Genomic DNA, 16,219 nt, shown 5'->3' on the forward strand with positions numbered 1-16,219 from the left:
ACATTGCATTTCTTCATAGGAAGGTAGTTTCTGATTTAGGCAGACTGTAAAACCTAAACATAGGAATCTTGCTGTCAAGTTGTATCGGAATTCAAAATAGCTAATCATAATGGTTTAGTCAGTTTGTTAAAATGAATTTGTCTCAGCAATGGAAAAGCAAGGGTGATTCCTCTTGTAACTTCCAGTACCATACCACTCCCTGTTGGAAGGTTTGTTTCTGAAAGAAAAAGATAATCAGTGCAGATTATATTGAGACAGCAACAATTTTCAAAACAAAAAAATGAACCTTTATTTACTGTTATACAGTCATAAAATCTGGTTGTATACCACTGCATAATAGATAATCAATTTGGTTGGTGTAAGTTAGAACTAGAGGAACCTTTACGAGTTTGAAAACCTTTATCAAAGGTTTACTCTAACAGGTAGATAGCAAACACACCCAACTATCAGTTCCTAACTCTCGGCAGACTTGAAGTCACTTTCCCAGTCTATTGCCGGTTTATTTCATTATAGCCCCTTTAAAAAGATGTCATCTCTTTGCATTCAAGCATAAATTTTTGGCAGGACATGTGTGTGTGGAGGTGGTAATTCTGAGATACTGGAAGCTTTCCAACAGGATAAGAACAGCATTTTCCAGGCATCCTGCTAACATCAATTCATGGATGCATATAACTTCTTATCATCTCCATTGCAGGCCATGGCTCTCAAAGACACTTCCTGGGCCACTGTTCATATAGATTTGTTTGTTCTGTTCAGAAAGATAGGAGAGAAAAATTCAGATACTTCACCATTAAAAAGGCTTGGAATAATTAATGTCTGAAATAGTTTGTAGAGAGCATTTCAAAAAAGATTGAAATGCTGGATAAGGAAAAGCATTTTGAAGATTGTGATCAAGTTTCATCTTTGAAGACAGCCAAAAGCAAGAGGACAAGCTTAATGGAAGAGGTTACTCAAGGTGACTTGCAATGACTGTTCCTGAATGTGAAAGTAGCGGGTTAATAAAAAGTTCTTCTTCTTTGGATATAGAAACACAGCAACATAATCACGTGGAATTTTAACTTGTCAGTGACTGTGGTGACTTCCCCTCCCATTCATCCTTTATCAGCAGGGTCTAAGGGGTATCATATGTCAAGTGCGGAGAGGCTGCATGTTCACTGCTTCAAAAAGACTACCTACAAGTCTTAGACTTATTAGAGTACAATACAAGGATCTGATTAAAGCAAAGAGATTTCCTTTAAAATATATGTGCATGCATGTACATATAACCCACTCTGCAAATATCTAGTTCCAGCCCTGATATCTACTAAAGGAGGCTGGGTGAGAAAGTTCTTGGAGGGAGATGTGAATTTAATTTTCAAAGCAGCAGTCCAATAGCACAGCCAAGTACCACTTGCAATACAGTGCCATTGTGTAGGTATGCAAAAGTCTTCACAAGGAATTTTCCCAGTGTCAGATACTTAAAAAAAGGCTAAACCACAGATCATTACCAAGATTTCCAGCGTTTCCTATTAACATCAGTTAGCTAGAAGTATTAGAGATCTGAGAATTCTTTGAGGCAAAGAGAGCAAAGGACAACTGCAGAGAGTCCTGGAAGGGAAAGCAAATGTAGCAACATACATGTTTCAAAAAAATCCTTCAGACCATCCATTATGAAGCTTACATATTGCAAGGGTGAAGGAAAAATATTGTGGCATGACTGCACACTGAAAGAAACTGCTCAGAAAACTTCTGACTTTGCCTAAGGTGTACTTGTAAATGCCGCGGGTATTTTTTCTTGTCTGCATGGTTTATCTAACCTGTACTGTGGACTTTAATTTTCCATTAGAAATATCTTGGTCATGCATCTGACTTTTGGAAAGCATTAAGATGTTGTCTTCTGCAGAAACAGGGAGATATAAATTGAAGTCCATTAGACTAGAGGGATGAAGAAAAGTAAGAAACTAAAGCTAACCTTGCAGTAATTTTCCCCACTCATGTAACAAGTTGACAAGTTAGAACAAGCAAAATGAAAAACTAGTATATCATATCACAAAAGAATTGGGAGAGATTGAATAAATTTTCTTTCATGTGTTGTATTTTTCTAAGAACATATCTAAAAGATCCTTTCTACAATATGCACATCTGTTTCTTCTTGAGTGTCTGCTGTTAAATACAATAGTAAAACAACTTAACAAAATCCCCACCAAAACAAACCAAAAAAACCCAGATAAGCAACACTTCTCCTTCCTATCCCAAAAGAAAATCCTCTACCTGCTTTTTCAGTTCAAATCTCTGAGACCTTTCTGGCTAGGTACAGAGCAGCAAAAAACCACAGCTTCTGCAGCCATTAATGTCTTCTTTTTCTGAGATCCCAAAGACTGGGATAATTACTTCTGCAAGAGGCAAAACAATTTATGGGGAAAAAAAAAAAAGACACATTCTCTTATTAAAAATTAAATAGGACTTTCATAATCAGATGTTTCAAATATGCGTGAATAATGACAGCTAGAAACTAGTCTCTGCAGATTGCTCATGAAGTGGGTGTGAAGCTGAAGTCAGGGTAGAAAAAAAAACCAGCACAGTGATAAAAGAGTGCTTTCCTGGAGCTTTTACAAGGTCATTTGGCCCAGACCAGATCAAAGTGAATATTTCTCCAATACTCTGTAACAAGAGGGAGAAAACAGAATTAAAAATTATCTTTTGCAGCAAAAACAAAAATCAAAGTCAACTTATCTAGGATTAAGTCCACTGGAAAAGAAAGTCTCCCTTTTCTTCTGACAGGTTTTAGCTTTTAATTATGTAAAGCCTTCATGAAGGGATTTCTATCTTTTTGTAAATTTAATTCACAAAATGTCCTAATTATCTGCAGACATATTAATAACTCTTTGAACAATATATTAATGTAGCAAGCTGAAATGTGTTTTCAAAACAACAGTAAAACGAGGCTTTAAAAAGTACATCATACATCATTCTTGTACAGTTAATGTGTAGAAATATTATTGGTATTGTAGATATTGTGAAAAACAACACAGAATCCAATGCATTGAACTCATTCAGCTGCCCACAGTTTATAAAACCTAATAGAATTGTTGGCTGCAAAAGATGGCCATTTCTTCCCCTGTGGGGAACTGCCTTTATCTATTCATAATTTCTTTAGTGAATTTGAGTTAATTTTTAATAACAATTTTACCTGATAAAACTGAAAAGACAGCTCATGGGAGGCCAAGAATATTATTTAGATACCATCTTCAGAATACAACCCTGCTGCAGAAATACTAAAATAACTGAATATTTTGCAAATTATTTTAGCATTTTTGAAAAAAATACTAAAATAAGAGAAAATGAGAAAAAGTCACAGAAGAATATCTGCATTTGTAGGAGAAGGGCTGAAAGCAAGGAGTTTTTTTAAGTTTGATTTTTTTTAAAAATACCTCTTTATAAAATCCTGTCTCTCAAAAAACAGAGTTATGTCCAAGCTATCTCCTAAGGCAAGAATAATCTATGTCAGTACCTAAACTTGCATAAGAAGTCTCCAAGCCTAGAAGTAAAGGCTCTGCACAAATCTTTATATCAGAACTGGGAATCAGGGTAGGAAACCCCTTTCAGAAAAGAACATAGGTGCAATGAGCCTTATGAAAAGGTCATTTGAAAACAGAGGGCCTGATTTCTGTGATTCAGTAGTGGTGTTTTACCAACAGCCTCCACTGCACCCCTGCTCATGGGAAATAGCAGTAAGAACGCAGCCCACAACAAAGCCATCCTCCTTCAGTTAAGACCACTGAAAGTTTTCAGAGTTGCCTCCTGCATTTCCAGCCACATTCCTCAGCTGCCCAGGTTTATCCACTCACAGTCCGTGACACAGAGAATGTGGCTGTATTGAGGTTTTAGCTTAAACATTAAGACACCCCCAGCAGATGCCTTCCATGCCATCAGCACTTCCTCTGATTTCTACCCATTCTGCAGTTTTTTATGAAAGAACGTGTTTCAGAATAGGTATGTGCCATTGCATAGCCCCAAACACAGAGCTGGAAGCATTTAGTTTACGATCCCCTCTCATATTACTGGCGAATTAAACCACATAAGCTGTCATTATGAAATGTCAAGTATGAAGTTAAATTAACACCAGCATTGGTACTAAAAAGAATGAACAAATTCATTATTTTTACCTTTCTCCTCCTTTATTGCAAGTATTTTGATTCCTGAATTTAAAAACAAACAAACAAACAAACAAAAAAACAAAAACCCACACATTAGTAGTTCAATGTACAATGTACAATAAAATCACATATTTATGCAAGGAATTATGGTTATGCAGTTATGTGGAACTTTCTTGATTACATAGTGCCCTTTCCTGTCTTTTGAAACTCCACTTAAAATAACAAGTAAACCTTTCTGCAAGATTCTAGTTCCAGCAATAAATATTTCTTCAATTTGAACTCTATGAATAGCAGGAGGTATCACCTCAGGAGATAAACATATCTTGGTTTTGCTGGAAAAAATCAATCTAGAAGTGTTCTAAATATCTTCAGATGCCTCAGTCCTTTCTTGATCTCACATAATTTGAAAGAGTGAAAAGATTCTTCCATTCCTCCCTAGACTCCCACTATTCTCTTTTAGGATGAGGTTTTCAAAGGAAAGAATGATTGAGCTCAAAGTCAAGTCAGGCAGAACACATCCGCATATGCTGTTTGAGTGTCTTGTCAGAGGTAAGTCATTAAACTCAGCTACAGCATGCCTGGTTCCTATATCAGTGCTGATACTTCTGCTGAGTAGTTTATTTTCTGCCACCCTTCTGCCAGGAAAGACTAGCATATTACTCTCAATAAACAAACCAGTCAACAAACCAACCAACCAACCAACCAACCAACCAGTTTTAGGCAAAATGTAATAATCTTTCCTACTCAGATTGTAAATAGACTAACTAGGTTAAAGCTAAGTTAGCAAGTTAAAACAAATGTAAGCATTGTGAATTGCACTCTTGAACCTTCTTATATAAATATTCTATTCTCAATATTCCCTTGTTAAATAAAAGCTTTTTCTTTGTGCTAGGAAACCAGCGTTTTCAGTGCAGCTTTATCCGTCTAAAATTTCATAAATTCTGCATTAAAGGTTGATTGTGTATAGAAAACTGTGGTATGCTTTGTACTAGCCTTGTAACTTCAGGAACCTTTGAGCTATGGTTCTTCTTCGCCGTGCCACAGTAAACTTCATGACATGCTCCCTCTCAGATTTGTAGCAAACAGCATAAATCAAATGCTGGTTGAGACTCCAAAGAAACATTCCCATGGATCGTGCTGCAAGAACTGAACCAAGTGCTAACTCACAAACCATGTTTATTTAAAATAGTTTTATCCATAAATCATGTTTTCTCAAAAAAAAAAAAAATTATCCAGCATCCATCGAGTTCCTGTTCTGCATATGGGAAAGGAAGAGAATGGGGTTTCCTATCACACTGTACCTGTGTATTCAGAGCATAGCTGCTTCCCACAATAAATATCTAGAAATATGCAGCCACTGAAAGAGCAAAGTCAGCATCGAAGACAGTGTTTCTTATTCTTGTGCATGATGCTGGGTGTAATGGGGACATGAAACAGGAAGGTGTAATATGTCATGCTGCCTTCTAGAGTCTGGGTTTACTATAGCTCAGAGAGTTTCAACAAGACAACTAGTATTTCATTAAAGAAGGGTAGACATATAAATTTCATACGTTCATGATTTGACCTCTCCCCATTAATAAAATAGACAAAAGGGTCCTTGACAGTGCTCTATTTCCATACAAAAAATTAAACACGCACTCTTTTACAGGTTTGCCATGCAGTAGCACTTGGCCTGTGAAAATCCCTCCATACCTAAACATGGGAAAATCTCGTGAGGGAGTAAATATAAAAATATGCAAGTATTTTAAAGTTATTCTTTTGTAAAAATAGAAGTGGTTTAATATTTAAGTAAAACTGATCATTTGAGCCATTAAAATGAACAGATACTGTCTCTGTCAAAGGTCCCGGCTGAGTAAGGACCAAATCTTATTGATTAAACATTGATGTTGAAATGACAACTGTTATTTTTTTACCCTCCTATCCTAAAAGGTTTATCGTTATGTTAGAGCAATGGCAGTGCAAAGAACATGAAAACTTTCTTTATAGCATACAACAAGACTTGATGGTCTCTCAAGGGTGCTCACAGACAGAAGTGGAAATTAATTAATTTGTCTTCCCATTAAAAAAGGAAACCACACAACCACCCAGAGAGCACCCTGGAATTTATAACCAAAAAGGGAGAAAAGATTACTTTCATGAGGATCCTTCTTGAAATAACATCTTATAAATATTCCCAATAAAACACAAGTTGTCTGGAGGGCAGATGAATTAATGAAAACTGGCTTCCTATCTATTAGGGGACGATTGGGCAATGCAACTGTTCCCCCCCTGCCCAGACACACACAATAATTTCACCTTGCCCCTCTCCTCTCCATGTCCCCTGTGATATCTATGTCCCCTTTTGCACTCCCTAGCCCCCAGGAAAACAAAGCAGAGCTGCAACTGCCCTGGAGCTGTGCTCATGCTGATCAGCTGGACAGCTGCAGCCAAACGATGCACAGAGTGCCCAGGTCCCTCCTACCACCCCTCAGAGCAAGGCACTGTTTTGGGGTCTCTCGTCTTCCAACCGTTGCTTTTCACAAAATGCACAGAAACTTAATTATCTTTGAGACTTATATGCCCTTTCAAATTTAGCTAAGGTTGGCCAGCAAGTTGAAAACCTTAGTACATGTAGACAGACAGCACGATCATAGAAACTTAATTTCCTTAGGAAACCAGGCTAATAGAAATAATAGTGAAAAATACAGCAGGTGCATCAACAACATGGTGCAATGTTCAGTTTCTGCTAAGTGTGAAGCTATTGTGACTGTGAAGAATTCAAACAGGAAAAAAAGCAGCAGGAAAGAGAACAAATATTTCCTCTTCACTGCCACTGCACAGGGGAGCAGGCTCAAAAGTTATCTGCAGGTCTTAACTTTGGGAACATTTCTAATTTCTTTTAATTTTAGCATATAGTCTGACCTGATTTAGTTAGCTCCCTTGTAATGTAAAGCACCATGCTGCAGACTACATGGCTTGTAAGCCTCACCTGGAGTTCAGTTCTTTTTGCTTAAAATCCCAAGGGAAGGGAGAAGAATTTTGGTATAATCAAAGATACTGAGGTTGCAGCCTCCAACCTGTCTTTTGAGAGATGTTTTTCTTTCTTGCTCTTATTACTAATTTTTAATTCCTTTCTGAGATGACATATTCTTTCACAGTTCATTCTTTCCCTGTTTTGTTCAGTCTTTGAAACTCACATCATAGCATAAAGGAAAAATAGATAATCTAGCATTACCCAACAGAAGGCAGGCTCCTTGGGACCCATTAAGTAAACACTGGAGTAGGAAATTTATCATTTCTACATGCAGTGTTTTATTGCATTTGTGTTAATGCACTTTTGAATATATATTTATTTATTAAAAAATCATAGATTGGTTGTGTACATCATAAAGTCATCTGTTGTTAAAATTGTGCCTGGGCTGAGCGCACTCATTTGGTGGTACCAACACCTGCCCTGTGGAAAAGGACATATGGCATCTGGCTAAAGGCAAAAGCCTGCTTCCTCTGCAGACAGTGGCAAGGTTTTCAGTGGTGACAAGAAGCGTGTTGATGGAGATGCTCAAGTTTAGATATTGGGGATATCAGCTGTGTCCCTCATTTTCTTCTGAGTTTATCAGAAAACAGTTTACAAATCGGGATAAAGGACACAAAGAGAAATAAAAATAATAATTTCTGCCCTTGCTGCCTTTGACAACCAGGCCCCATCCATCGGACTTTACTTTTTGCCCCTTACTAGGTATCAGTCGGCTCTGTACTCTGAAGTCTCCAGTTCTGCTTTCTGCAAACATACCATCCTTCAGGAGATGGTTCAGGCCTGCCATACAGAGTGCTCTCTTACTTGCACCCTTTTACTAGCCTGGACATCTGTAGTTTGGTTTCCAAGAACTCCTGGATTGCCTGGCATGTGACACAGGCCTTGTCAGTAAAGCCTCTAACAACTGGTTCTCCAAGCAGCTGCCTGAAGACCTTATGAGAGATTGAGATGGCAGGTCCTACATCCTCTCAGCAAGACCAAGAGAACTGCTATGCACAAAAGTGCCCTTAGTCCAAGGTTCCCTCTGCCATGACCCAGGGCTTGCCCAAAGCTTGTAGTAATTAAGACACCCTTTTTCTACTTTTAGTATATAGAAAACTCCAGCAGCAAGAATATCTGCTTCTTAATCGTGCCTTGACTTTGTAGATGCTTGAAACTAAGTCTTCCTGGCATTCATCTGCCAACACACTGTCACCAGACAGTTGAACTAATCCAATTCAAGCTTTTCTGGTTTCAGCTAAACATCTTTCTCTGCACTGGCACATTCACTAAATTCTCTTAGACTCTCATCTTTTTGCTGCTCAGTCTTCGTAAATCTTCTATTTCTGCCCTTGGGACCTCTCAGCAATGGAATTTCAACCTAATGGAAATTTCCATTGTGGGAATTCTACATCTTTTTTTTTTATTATTATTTTTACACTAAAGAATGCAACTCTAAATAACAGTTACATTAATGTCTCATTAGGATAGCTGAAAACATTAATGGATGCTTAATAGGCTATAGTTAAGATATATTTTCTTCAAAGTATCCTTACAAATACTATGTATTTTAAATTGGATGCAGTTGTGTCTTTGTCATAATTTTATATGGATGAAAAATTAATAGCTGTACCTTTCATGGGAATTTTCCCCTCCAACTTCAATATCATATTAAAATGTTTACAGTATTTCCAAATATCTTTCATTTAAAGACTTTTAAAAAATCTCTTATGATTCTGCTGTCCTTGTTCTGAACCTAAGGAAGTACCCTGGATGCATGCAAAGCCACTGAGTTCTGCTGCAAGAGCAGTTGATTGTCCCTCCTCCCATTGGAACAGCTTATATTTAAGACAGGGTTTCTTCTTAAAGCTATTGTAGGCAGCCAGCCAGGACTGTAAGTTCTGTCAGTCAGGCTAAACACATGCAGACACATAATAGTATCTGGGCAAAAAGTCAACTTTTAAACAGTATAATTTATTTCCTGTTCTGTACCCAGAAACTTACCCGGGCATCATTACTGAAGTAGTCCAGACTCTCAGAATGTCCAGGTTGACAGGTGCAATGAGGTTTCATTTTGTTCTGAAGTCGGTCCAGGAAAGCATTATTTACCCTTAAAATACAACAAAAAAAGAATAATGATTGAAGGCAACTGAGGGGTTCACAAACTTTTGAAAGTTAACATTCTGTGAGTGGCTTTCCTTATTCTCTGTTCAGTACCCATCTTCCTATGTTTTTCAAGCCTGTGCTGCATAACCATGGACAGGCATGAGATAGGGTGGATTTAATTTTCAACTCACTAGGTGCATCCTTATCCCGTGATCACTTCATTGTGATTAAAAGGCATACCTTGGCTGCTGTGAGAAATGCACCAAAATTCTCCATAGAAAGATGATCTGCATACTACCGCCCACATTATCAGGGAGATTAGCTATTTTGACAATTCATCTGAGGTAGTCTTTCAGCCTTCAGTACACAAGGAGAGTTTCTAGAAGTACTGATTTCCTAACGCCAATGGAAAAAAACACTTAAGCTTGTTACTAATAGAGACAATTTGTGTAGGTGACAACTTTCCTACCATCCAGAGTTGAAATCAACTCTAGCATTTTCTTGTATTCATGCACAAATACAAATACACTTTTCCTCAATCTGTTTTAAGTATTTGCAAACCTTCTGAAAATTGTTTCTTTTTTCTCCCTATTAATGCTTGGGACTGCCACACATGCTTAGACATGACTGCTGCTTTAATGTTTTATAAGCTGTCAATAAGAATTATGGAAAATGCAAGATACTGGATTATTTCTATCTAGGGACATGAGATGGACTGAATCAAAAATCCTTCATTAACTTCTATGGGTAATTATCTCAATATCTTTGCTAGAGGAAAAAAAAAAAGAAATGAAAACATTATGGAGAATGGTTGCCTACAGAAGCAATTTTAAAAATATTTCCCTGATGATATAAAAAAAGAAATAAATGGTGGTTTTATTTTTGAGCCTGAGCATTCTTTACCAGCAGAAAACAATGTTGGGAATAAAGCTGTGCTTCAAGATAATGGAAAGTCAGTTAAGTGACAGAAGTGCAAGATTAGAACTGCTGAGCACAGAGAGGGCACATCAGTGGGGCACAGCCCAGGGCATGAAGCAGTGCAGCTGCAGACGGCCTCGCTGCACTGCAGCTTCTATCTGTATCGATATCAAATCCCATGTTTAGCTCTGCCTGTTAACCTCAGTGACAGTCAACCACAAACGTGTCATGGACAAAAGCCCATTCTAAAATAAAATTTTATGAAAGATAGATGGATGGATAGATAGATAGATAGATAGATACATACATACATACATACATACTACTGCACTAGTAGTTACCCATGAAACTACTAATAGTTTCTACCCTGTGCTGAATCTTATGCCGATAGGATAAATAAAGTGAAAAAGGCACTCTGGGTCATATTGCATTACAGGGAGCAGTTGTAATGATGGATATTAGTGGCTCAATTGAAGGCAAAGTTAAACCAGAGGTGAAGTCGGGGATCTTCATTACAATTGTCTTCAAAAGCATGAACACCTGCAATTTTGAGACTCTTTCCAGACAGGATTGCAATTAAAGTGTATTCTGCCTTTTTGCATCATACCTCCTCTGTTCATTTTGATGTGCTCTTGTTCTGGCTTCCTCTTCCTTCTTTTGTTTAAATTCCATTAATTCAGCCTTGGAATGATAAAAGAAAAAAAAAAAAAAAAGCAGCAAACTTTTAATTAATATACCTATGTTGCAAACCCAATTAATTCCACATGGTGTTAACTTCACTTAGAGCCATGTGTCATTCCCAGAAATTCTCTCAACAGCATTTTTTTTTATGTGACAGCCCTATATTAAAAACTGAGCTAATTTTTCTGTTCAGCATTGTACTGGGTGCGTTTTGTTTGTGCCTTAACAAGTGGGGAGTTACAGGATTTAGACATTTACAGTACTGCATTTAAAGGGGTATGCCAGACACCAGTCTAATTCCCCTTGCTCCAACCCCCAGGTTGAATTTCTCTGTGGGTCCAAGGGAGAAGACAGATGAAGTCATCTAGCAGGAGCAGACACAGGGTACAAAGGAGACATGTGTTTTGCCTCCTGCTTCCATGGAGCACGAGGAAAACAGGGGTATGTGGCGTGGTGTGTCACTTCCAGTTCCCCAGGGCTCTCCCAAGGGTGAAGGAAGGGCAAATGGTACCTGCTGGTAAAGTGAAAGCATGTGCAAGCTCCCAGCATTGCAGGAGCTTCTCATCCTTACGTTACGTAATATTAAGGTATATAAATGGTGTCAAAGGAAATTCTTTTCAGAGAAGAGTGCTTCTGAAATTTTAGCCGTGACTGTGAATGAAACACAGCTTGTATGACTGTTCTGCATGTGTGCTTGTTTGTCAGGCTCTTGCTCTCTGCAATGCACCCAAGAATTGAAGATGCATATTTTTCTGCAAAGAAAATTTGGCTTGCAGGGTGAGGGGGAAGGGATAGGAACAGATCTATCTTTCATATTTTCCATAGCAACTGAGCAGCAGTAGGAATAGGAACTAAAATAAAATGATGCGGTTAGATAAAAGCTTCAATAACTGAATGGAACCACAAAAGTTTAAAAAAAATCAATTTAAATGGAACATTAAATAAAAACTATGCAATAAATGTATGAAGAAAATCAATAACTGCGAATGTGTTGTGTATCAATATTTGTCTAGCCCTAAAAGAAGAAACAGGATTAAGAAATAAAAAAGCCAACCTTAATTTTCACTGTTTTAAATAACTATTCAACCTGAAAATTAAAACTCAGTATCTGAATTTTCAATATGCTGAGTCCTTACATGGAGTAATGTTCTGAAATATATTGTGTGTATATGATGTGGTGTTCAAAGTGTACTGAAAATTTCTAAATCAAGCAATACATACTAAAACCTATTCTGGAAAAAAAAAAAAAAAAAGGGAACTGACAATACCTATGCGTTTTATAGCTACACTGTGCTAGGAGGTACGCACAGAACAGAATTCACAATTACTTTAATAAATATTAGTTTGAAGTAGAAATGAGCCAACATATATCTGAGGAACAATTATTGGAGCCTTTAAAATACATATTATTTACGGTAGGTTTGTAAGTAGTGCATTACTCTGCGCAATAGGTAGCAGCAACTGTGAAGGCAAAGAGCACTTGGAACCATGTACCAGGCAAGAGCAGCCTTAGAAGCAGCCAACACCCTCCTAGAAATCTGTGAAAATCAGTAAAGTCTGAAGATCCACATGAGTCCCTGAAACCAAACTCAGAAAGTAGGGGCATGCTAAGTCATATCTGTCGTTATTTTCTCTGTTGAAGAATCAATGTAACGAATACAACAGCTACCAGCCTTACACCCATCAGAAATGGCTTTCAAATTTTTTTCCTCTCTATAGCTCCTGGAAATAAGCATACATGTCATGGGAAAGCAATTAAAAGCCTCCTTTTTTCCTCACTCTTTGTTTCCAGCATCCTGGCTGCTAGATTACTATGAAATGAGGACACTTATCCCCAACATTTAAACATAGCCATGAGAGGGGCTGAGTCACTTGTCCAGCTCTTGTAGAAACTCACTGCATGGAATTTGTTGCGCTACTATTCTGCTACTGGGAAAGTAGTTTAACATTAATTTGGATGTTAGTAACAGCAGAGGAATAGTAAGATGCTCAGTGTTTGCTAATATGTTTTTGAATGATTTGCTAATATAATTTTCAAATGTTGCCCTCCCCATACCTGCACAGTCAGACCTGGAGCCAAGACAGGTAACTTAGCACAACACCATCACCTTGTGTGGAGGAACTTTACGTGGATATGGTACACAAATCTATGCCAGAGGGACTACAGTGGTTCAGACACACTTCAGGCAATGCATGCAATGTACGCAGAATATGGAGTTCAAACTTGTAGTTATGGCATGCCTGATTTTTAGACAATTCAAAACTCTTCATTTAGGTGGTTAGCAAGGGAACAGAGAGGCATACAGACTTAACAGCATATATGAGTGCCTCCACATACCCATTTGGGAAGGCAGGGCACAAGGGCCTTGATTCTCTAGAAAGAGATTATTCAGAGTCTGAGATCATCATGAATATCTCAGTAAGATAACTTCTGCCTGAAAGAGAGGATATTGGTTTCCTTAGCCTATGAAATTGGGTGCCATGGTGAAAAAACACTCTGCACAATTTTTCAAATGGAGTGGCAAACAAGAGCTAGTCATTCAGATGCAAAATAGCCTTGAACCCAAAAGATAACTGTCCAGTCCCTGTCCAAATTTTACATCTTGGCTCATCTCTCTCACAGTATTTTAAAACAGTGACTGAATCACTTCTGCTAAAGAGAAGCTCTGTGCATAGGCTACAAGTAATCAATGTATTTAGTTGGTTTCACAGCATGCAAAAATGACACAATATGGAAAGTGTTAATGTATAATTACCTTCCTCCATTGATCTTGCTTCATTTCCTCTAATCTTCTGTTTTCATCCTCTCGAAGAGCTTGCTTATAAGTATGGCTTCTTGTCTATTGTTCAGCAGAGAATATAAACATATTGGTGGTGGAGGGGGTTAGGGGGACAAAATCCCAGATCTTATTCCCAAATTGTTATACAGGTAATTAACAAAAGAGAAATGGTTGAATGATTGCAGTTACTTAAAAAACAGATTAGTCTCAAGACTGGAATTTAAACAAGTGGTCTAAAGCCTCTCAGTCATTCGGTTTGTCTGAACATCCATCTGCACAGCACAACCAGGCAGCCACAGCACATGCTATTCCATGTCCCAGTGGCAAGCATAAAGATACCCTGAATAGTCAGAAAACACAATCAGGATATATGATAGTAAGATGGAGTATTTGGAGAAGAAAGAAAAGTACTGAGAGTATTACCAAGATAAAGCAGAACAGAGGCCTGCTAACAGAGGGGAATCCAGGATTATTTGTGGAAAGGCATTTGTGGAGGTAGGACAACAGAAGCTGAGAGATCAAATCTGCTATATTATTTGTGGGGCAGCCAAGAGAACTAAAAATCTGAACTACACTTCATGAATAATGTATTCAGCCATGTAGTAGGTTTTCATTACAGTAACTAGCCCCGGTTTTCAGAACCTGTAGTTGCTAGCAAAGACCCAGCCTACCATTATTGTCTTACAGGATCCCTAGGATCTTATACATAGCAACTTACACTGTAAAGTCTTTGAGTGGAAGCATAGTGTAGCATGCTAAAAAATGAGGCAGTATAATTTAATACAAGAAGTGTGCAGGTTTGACTTTAGTGTGGAATTTGTCACAGGTCTACACAATGTTCTCAAAACTTGATATATGCGCGCAGAATGACACCATCAAAACATCAGGCACATAATTTGCTAAAAAGACTGAATAGAGAAAGCAATTATTAATAGCTCAATTTTGAGCTGGGAGGAGTTGTTACATGTGTCCAGGGAGACTCATTCTGGGTCCAATATTATTCATTACTCTCTGTAATGGCTTGGAGAATTGTGTGGAGTGTATGTTAATCAAGTTGGAAGACAATAAAAATCTACACAGGATTGGTAACACTTTGAAAGACAAGATTAAATTTAATTATGAGCTTATTAAATAAGCGGGCCAAAAAAGTCACCAATGACAGAGTCACTCCAAAGAAGTTAAATTTGTTCATGCACATCAAGTAATATTTGACACTGATATTTGAACAAGGTGTGCTAAATTAATATCACTATCAAGGAAATGATGTGAGGGAGAAAATTTGATCAACATTACATTGTCTCAAACTTTTTTTAGAACATTAATTTTAAATTTAAAAAATCCCCATATATATATATATATATATATTTGCCCTCCTCTTAGCATGCATGTCAAGCAGTTCCTAAGCTTATCACACTTCATTATTTCAAATGCATTGCTCCTGAATCTTTTAATTGCTCCACACAAAGGACACAGAGTTTATTTAGATAACAACTCATTGGTTATGTGCTTCAGAATCCTCACACAGAGCACAGAGACTGTGCATATGCCTATAGACTGTACATCATCCAAGTTGGTTGGGAAGACATGTTGCTAACTGCATTGCTGCATTATAAGCAAGTGATGAATTGATTCACAACGTTACAGAAATGCTGTCATGCAAAAGACATATAATATCAACTAGTATTAAAGAACAGTACAGATAAACTACATATTTTATCTACTTGGATACTAGTAAAGTCAAAGATTAATTATAGTATGTAATTTGGCATAATTTATTAAGAAACCCCTCAAAAACTGGACCAAGAAAGGCACACAAATGTAGGTGAAGCAGAAGGCAAAGGCTAGAAGTAGTACCTGTACACCTGAAAGAATTCAGTGTTCCTTCAGGCATCCACTCACTTCTGTATATATATGAAGGCACCACACCAAAATGCTGAGATCCAAGTCAGTCCTGGGGACATGAGCTCACTTGTCTTCTCAGTTCAATGTTCACACCATACAATAAGCTGCAGATCTGGGTCTTTCCTACCAAAGAATAAGCTCCCCACTGTTTGGAGTGTTGAATGCTTCAAGATGGATGTAGAAGTGGTTTAAAGACATCTTTTCTCCCTTCCCACAGTCCTTCATCTTGCTTTTCCACCCATGACTACAAAAGACAGCCTGAAAGCCATTCTCCTGCAACTGACCTGCATTGCTGGGCAGAAGTTGGGTCTTTCAAGCTATATATCTGCCCACATATACTAAAATTTCTTTACAGTTTTCAGAGACACAAAATGACCTAAGGAATCAAAGGAGAAAGGAACCTATTTTCAATATCACTTTCCCTTTTCATGCAATGAAAACCAGGAAGAGATACTAGAGGCAAGACAGAGCTGTCATATACAGAGTGTTTCCAGCAGTTTCTATAAAAGAAGGGTCTTGCACATTTCCATGGCTTTTGAAGAAATATGAAAGTAAATTGTTCCCTCCATTTACTCAGCTGTTGGTGTTCAAGGTTGTATACAACAGAGGGCTGCCCAGATCAGACACTTCCAAGTTTCTGCTGACTAAGGACTACTGCTTGTAACAAGTTTCTGTCCACTTGGTTGTCTGCTGTCTTCCCCCAG

The 16,219-nt window shown here is 37.8% G+C and overlaps 1 protein-coding gene across 4 annotated transcripts in view; it reads right to left on the reverse strand.

The window, feature by feature from the left end:
* Positions 1–334: 334 nt before the first annotated feature.
* Positions 335–16,219, reverse strand: part of EPSTI1 (epithelial stromal interaction 1) — a 50,777-nt gene continuing 34,892 nt past the window's right edge. The window contains exons 8-12 of one of the 4 annotated variants that reach the window (XM_074931363.1): positions 13,590–13,673; positions 10,760–10,833; positions 9,133–9,238; positions 4,146–4,178; positions 335–748 (exon numbers count right to left, since the gene is read on the reverse strand). In XM_074931363.1, the coding sequence (XP_074787464.1) occupies positions 4,158–4,178; positions 9,133–9,238; positions 10,760–10,833; positions 13,590–13,673 (285 nt within the window). In that variant the 3' untranslated portion in view covers positions 335–748; positions 4,146–4,157. Of the gene's footprint in view, positions 749–1,840; positions 1,877–2,400; positions 2,641–4,145; positions 4,179–9,019; positions 9,239–10,759; positions 10,834–13,589; positions 13,674–16,219 lie in introns of those variants that run through there. The other 3 variants (XM_074931372.1, XM_074931354.1, XM_074931345.1) reach the window with 3 other exon arrangements.

Source organism: Athene noctua, chromosome 1, assembly GCF_965140245.1.
Source record: "Athene noctua chromosome 1, bAthNoc1.hap1.1, whole genome shotgun sequence".
In the NCBI taxonomy this organism is placed as follows: Eukaryota; Metazoa; Chordata; class Aves; order Strigiformes; family Strigidae; genus Athene; species Athene noctua.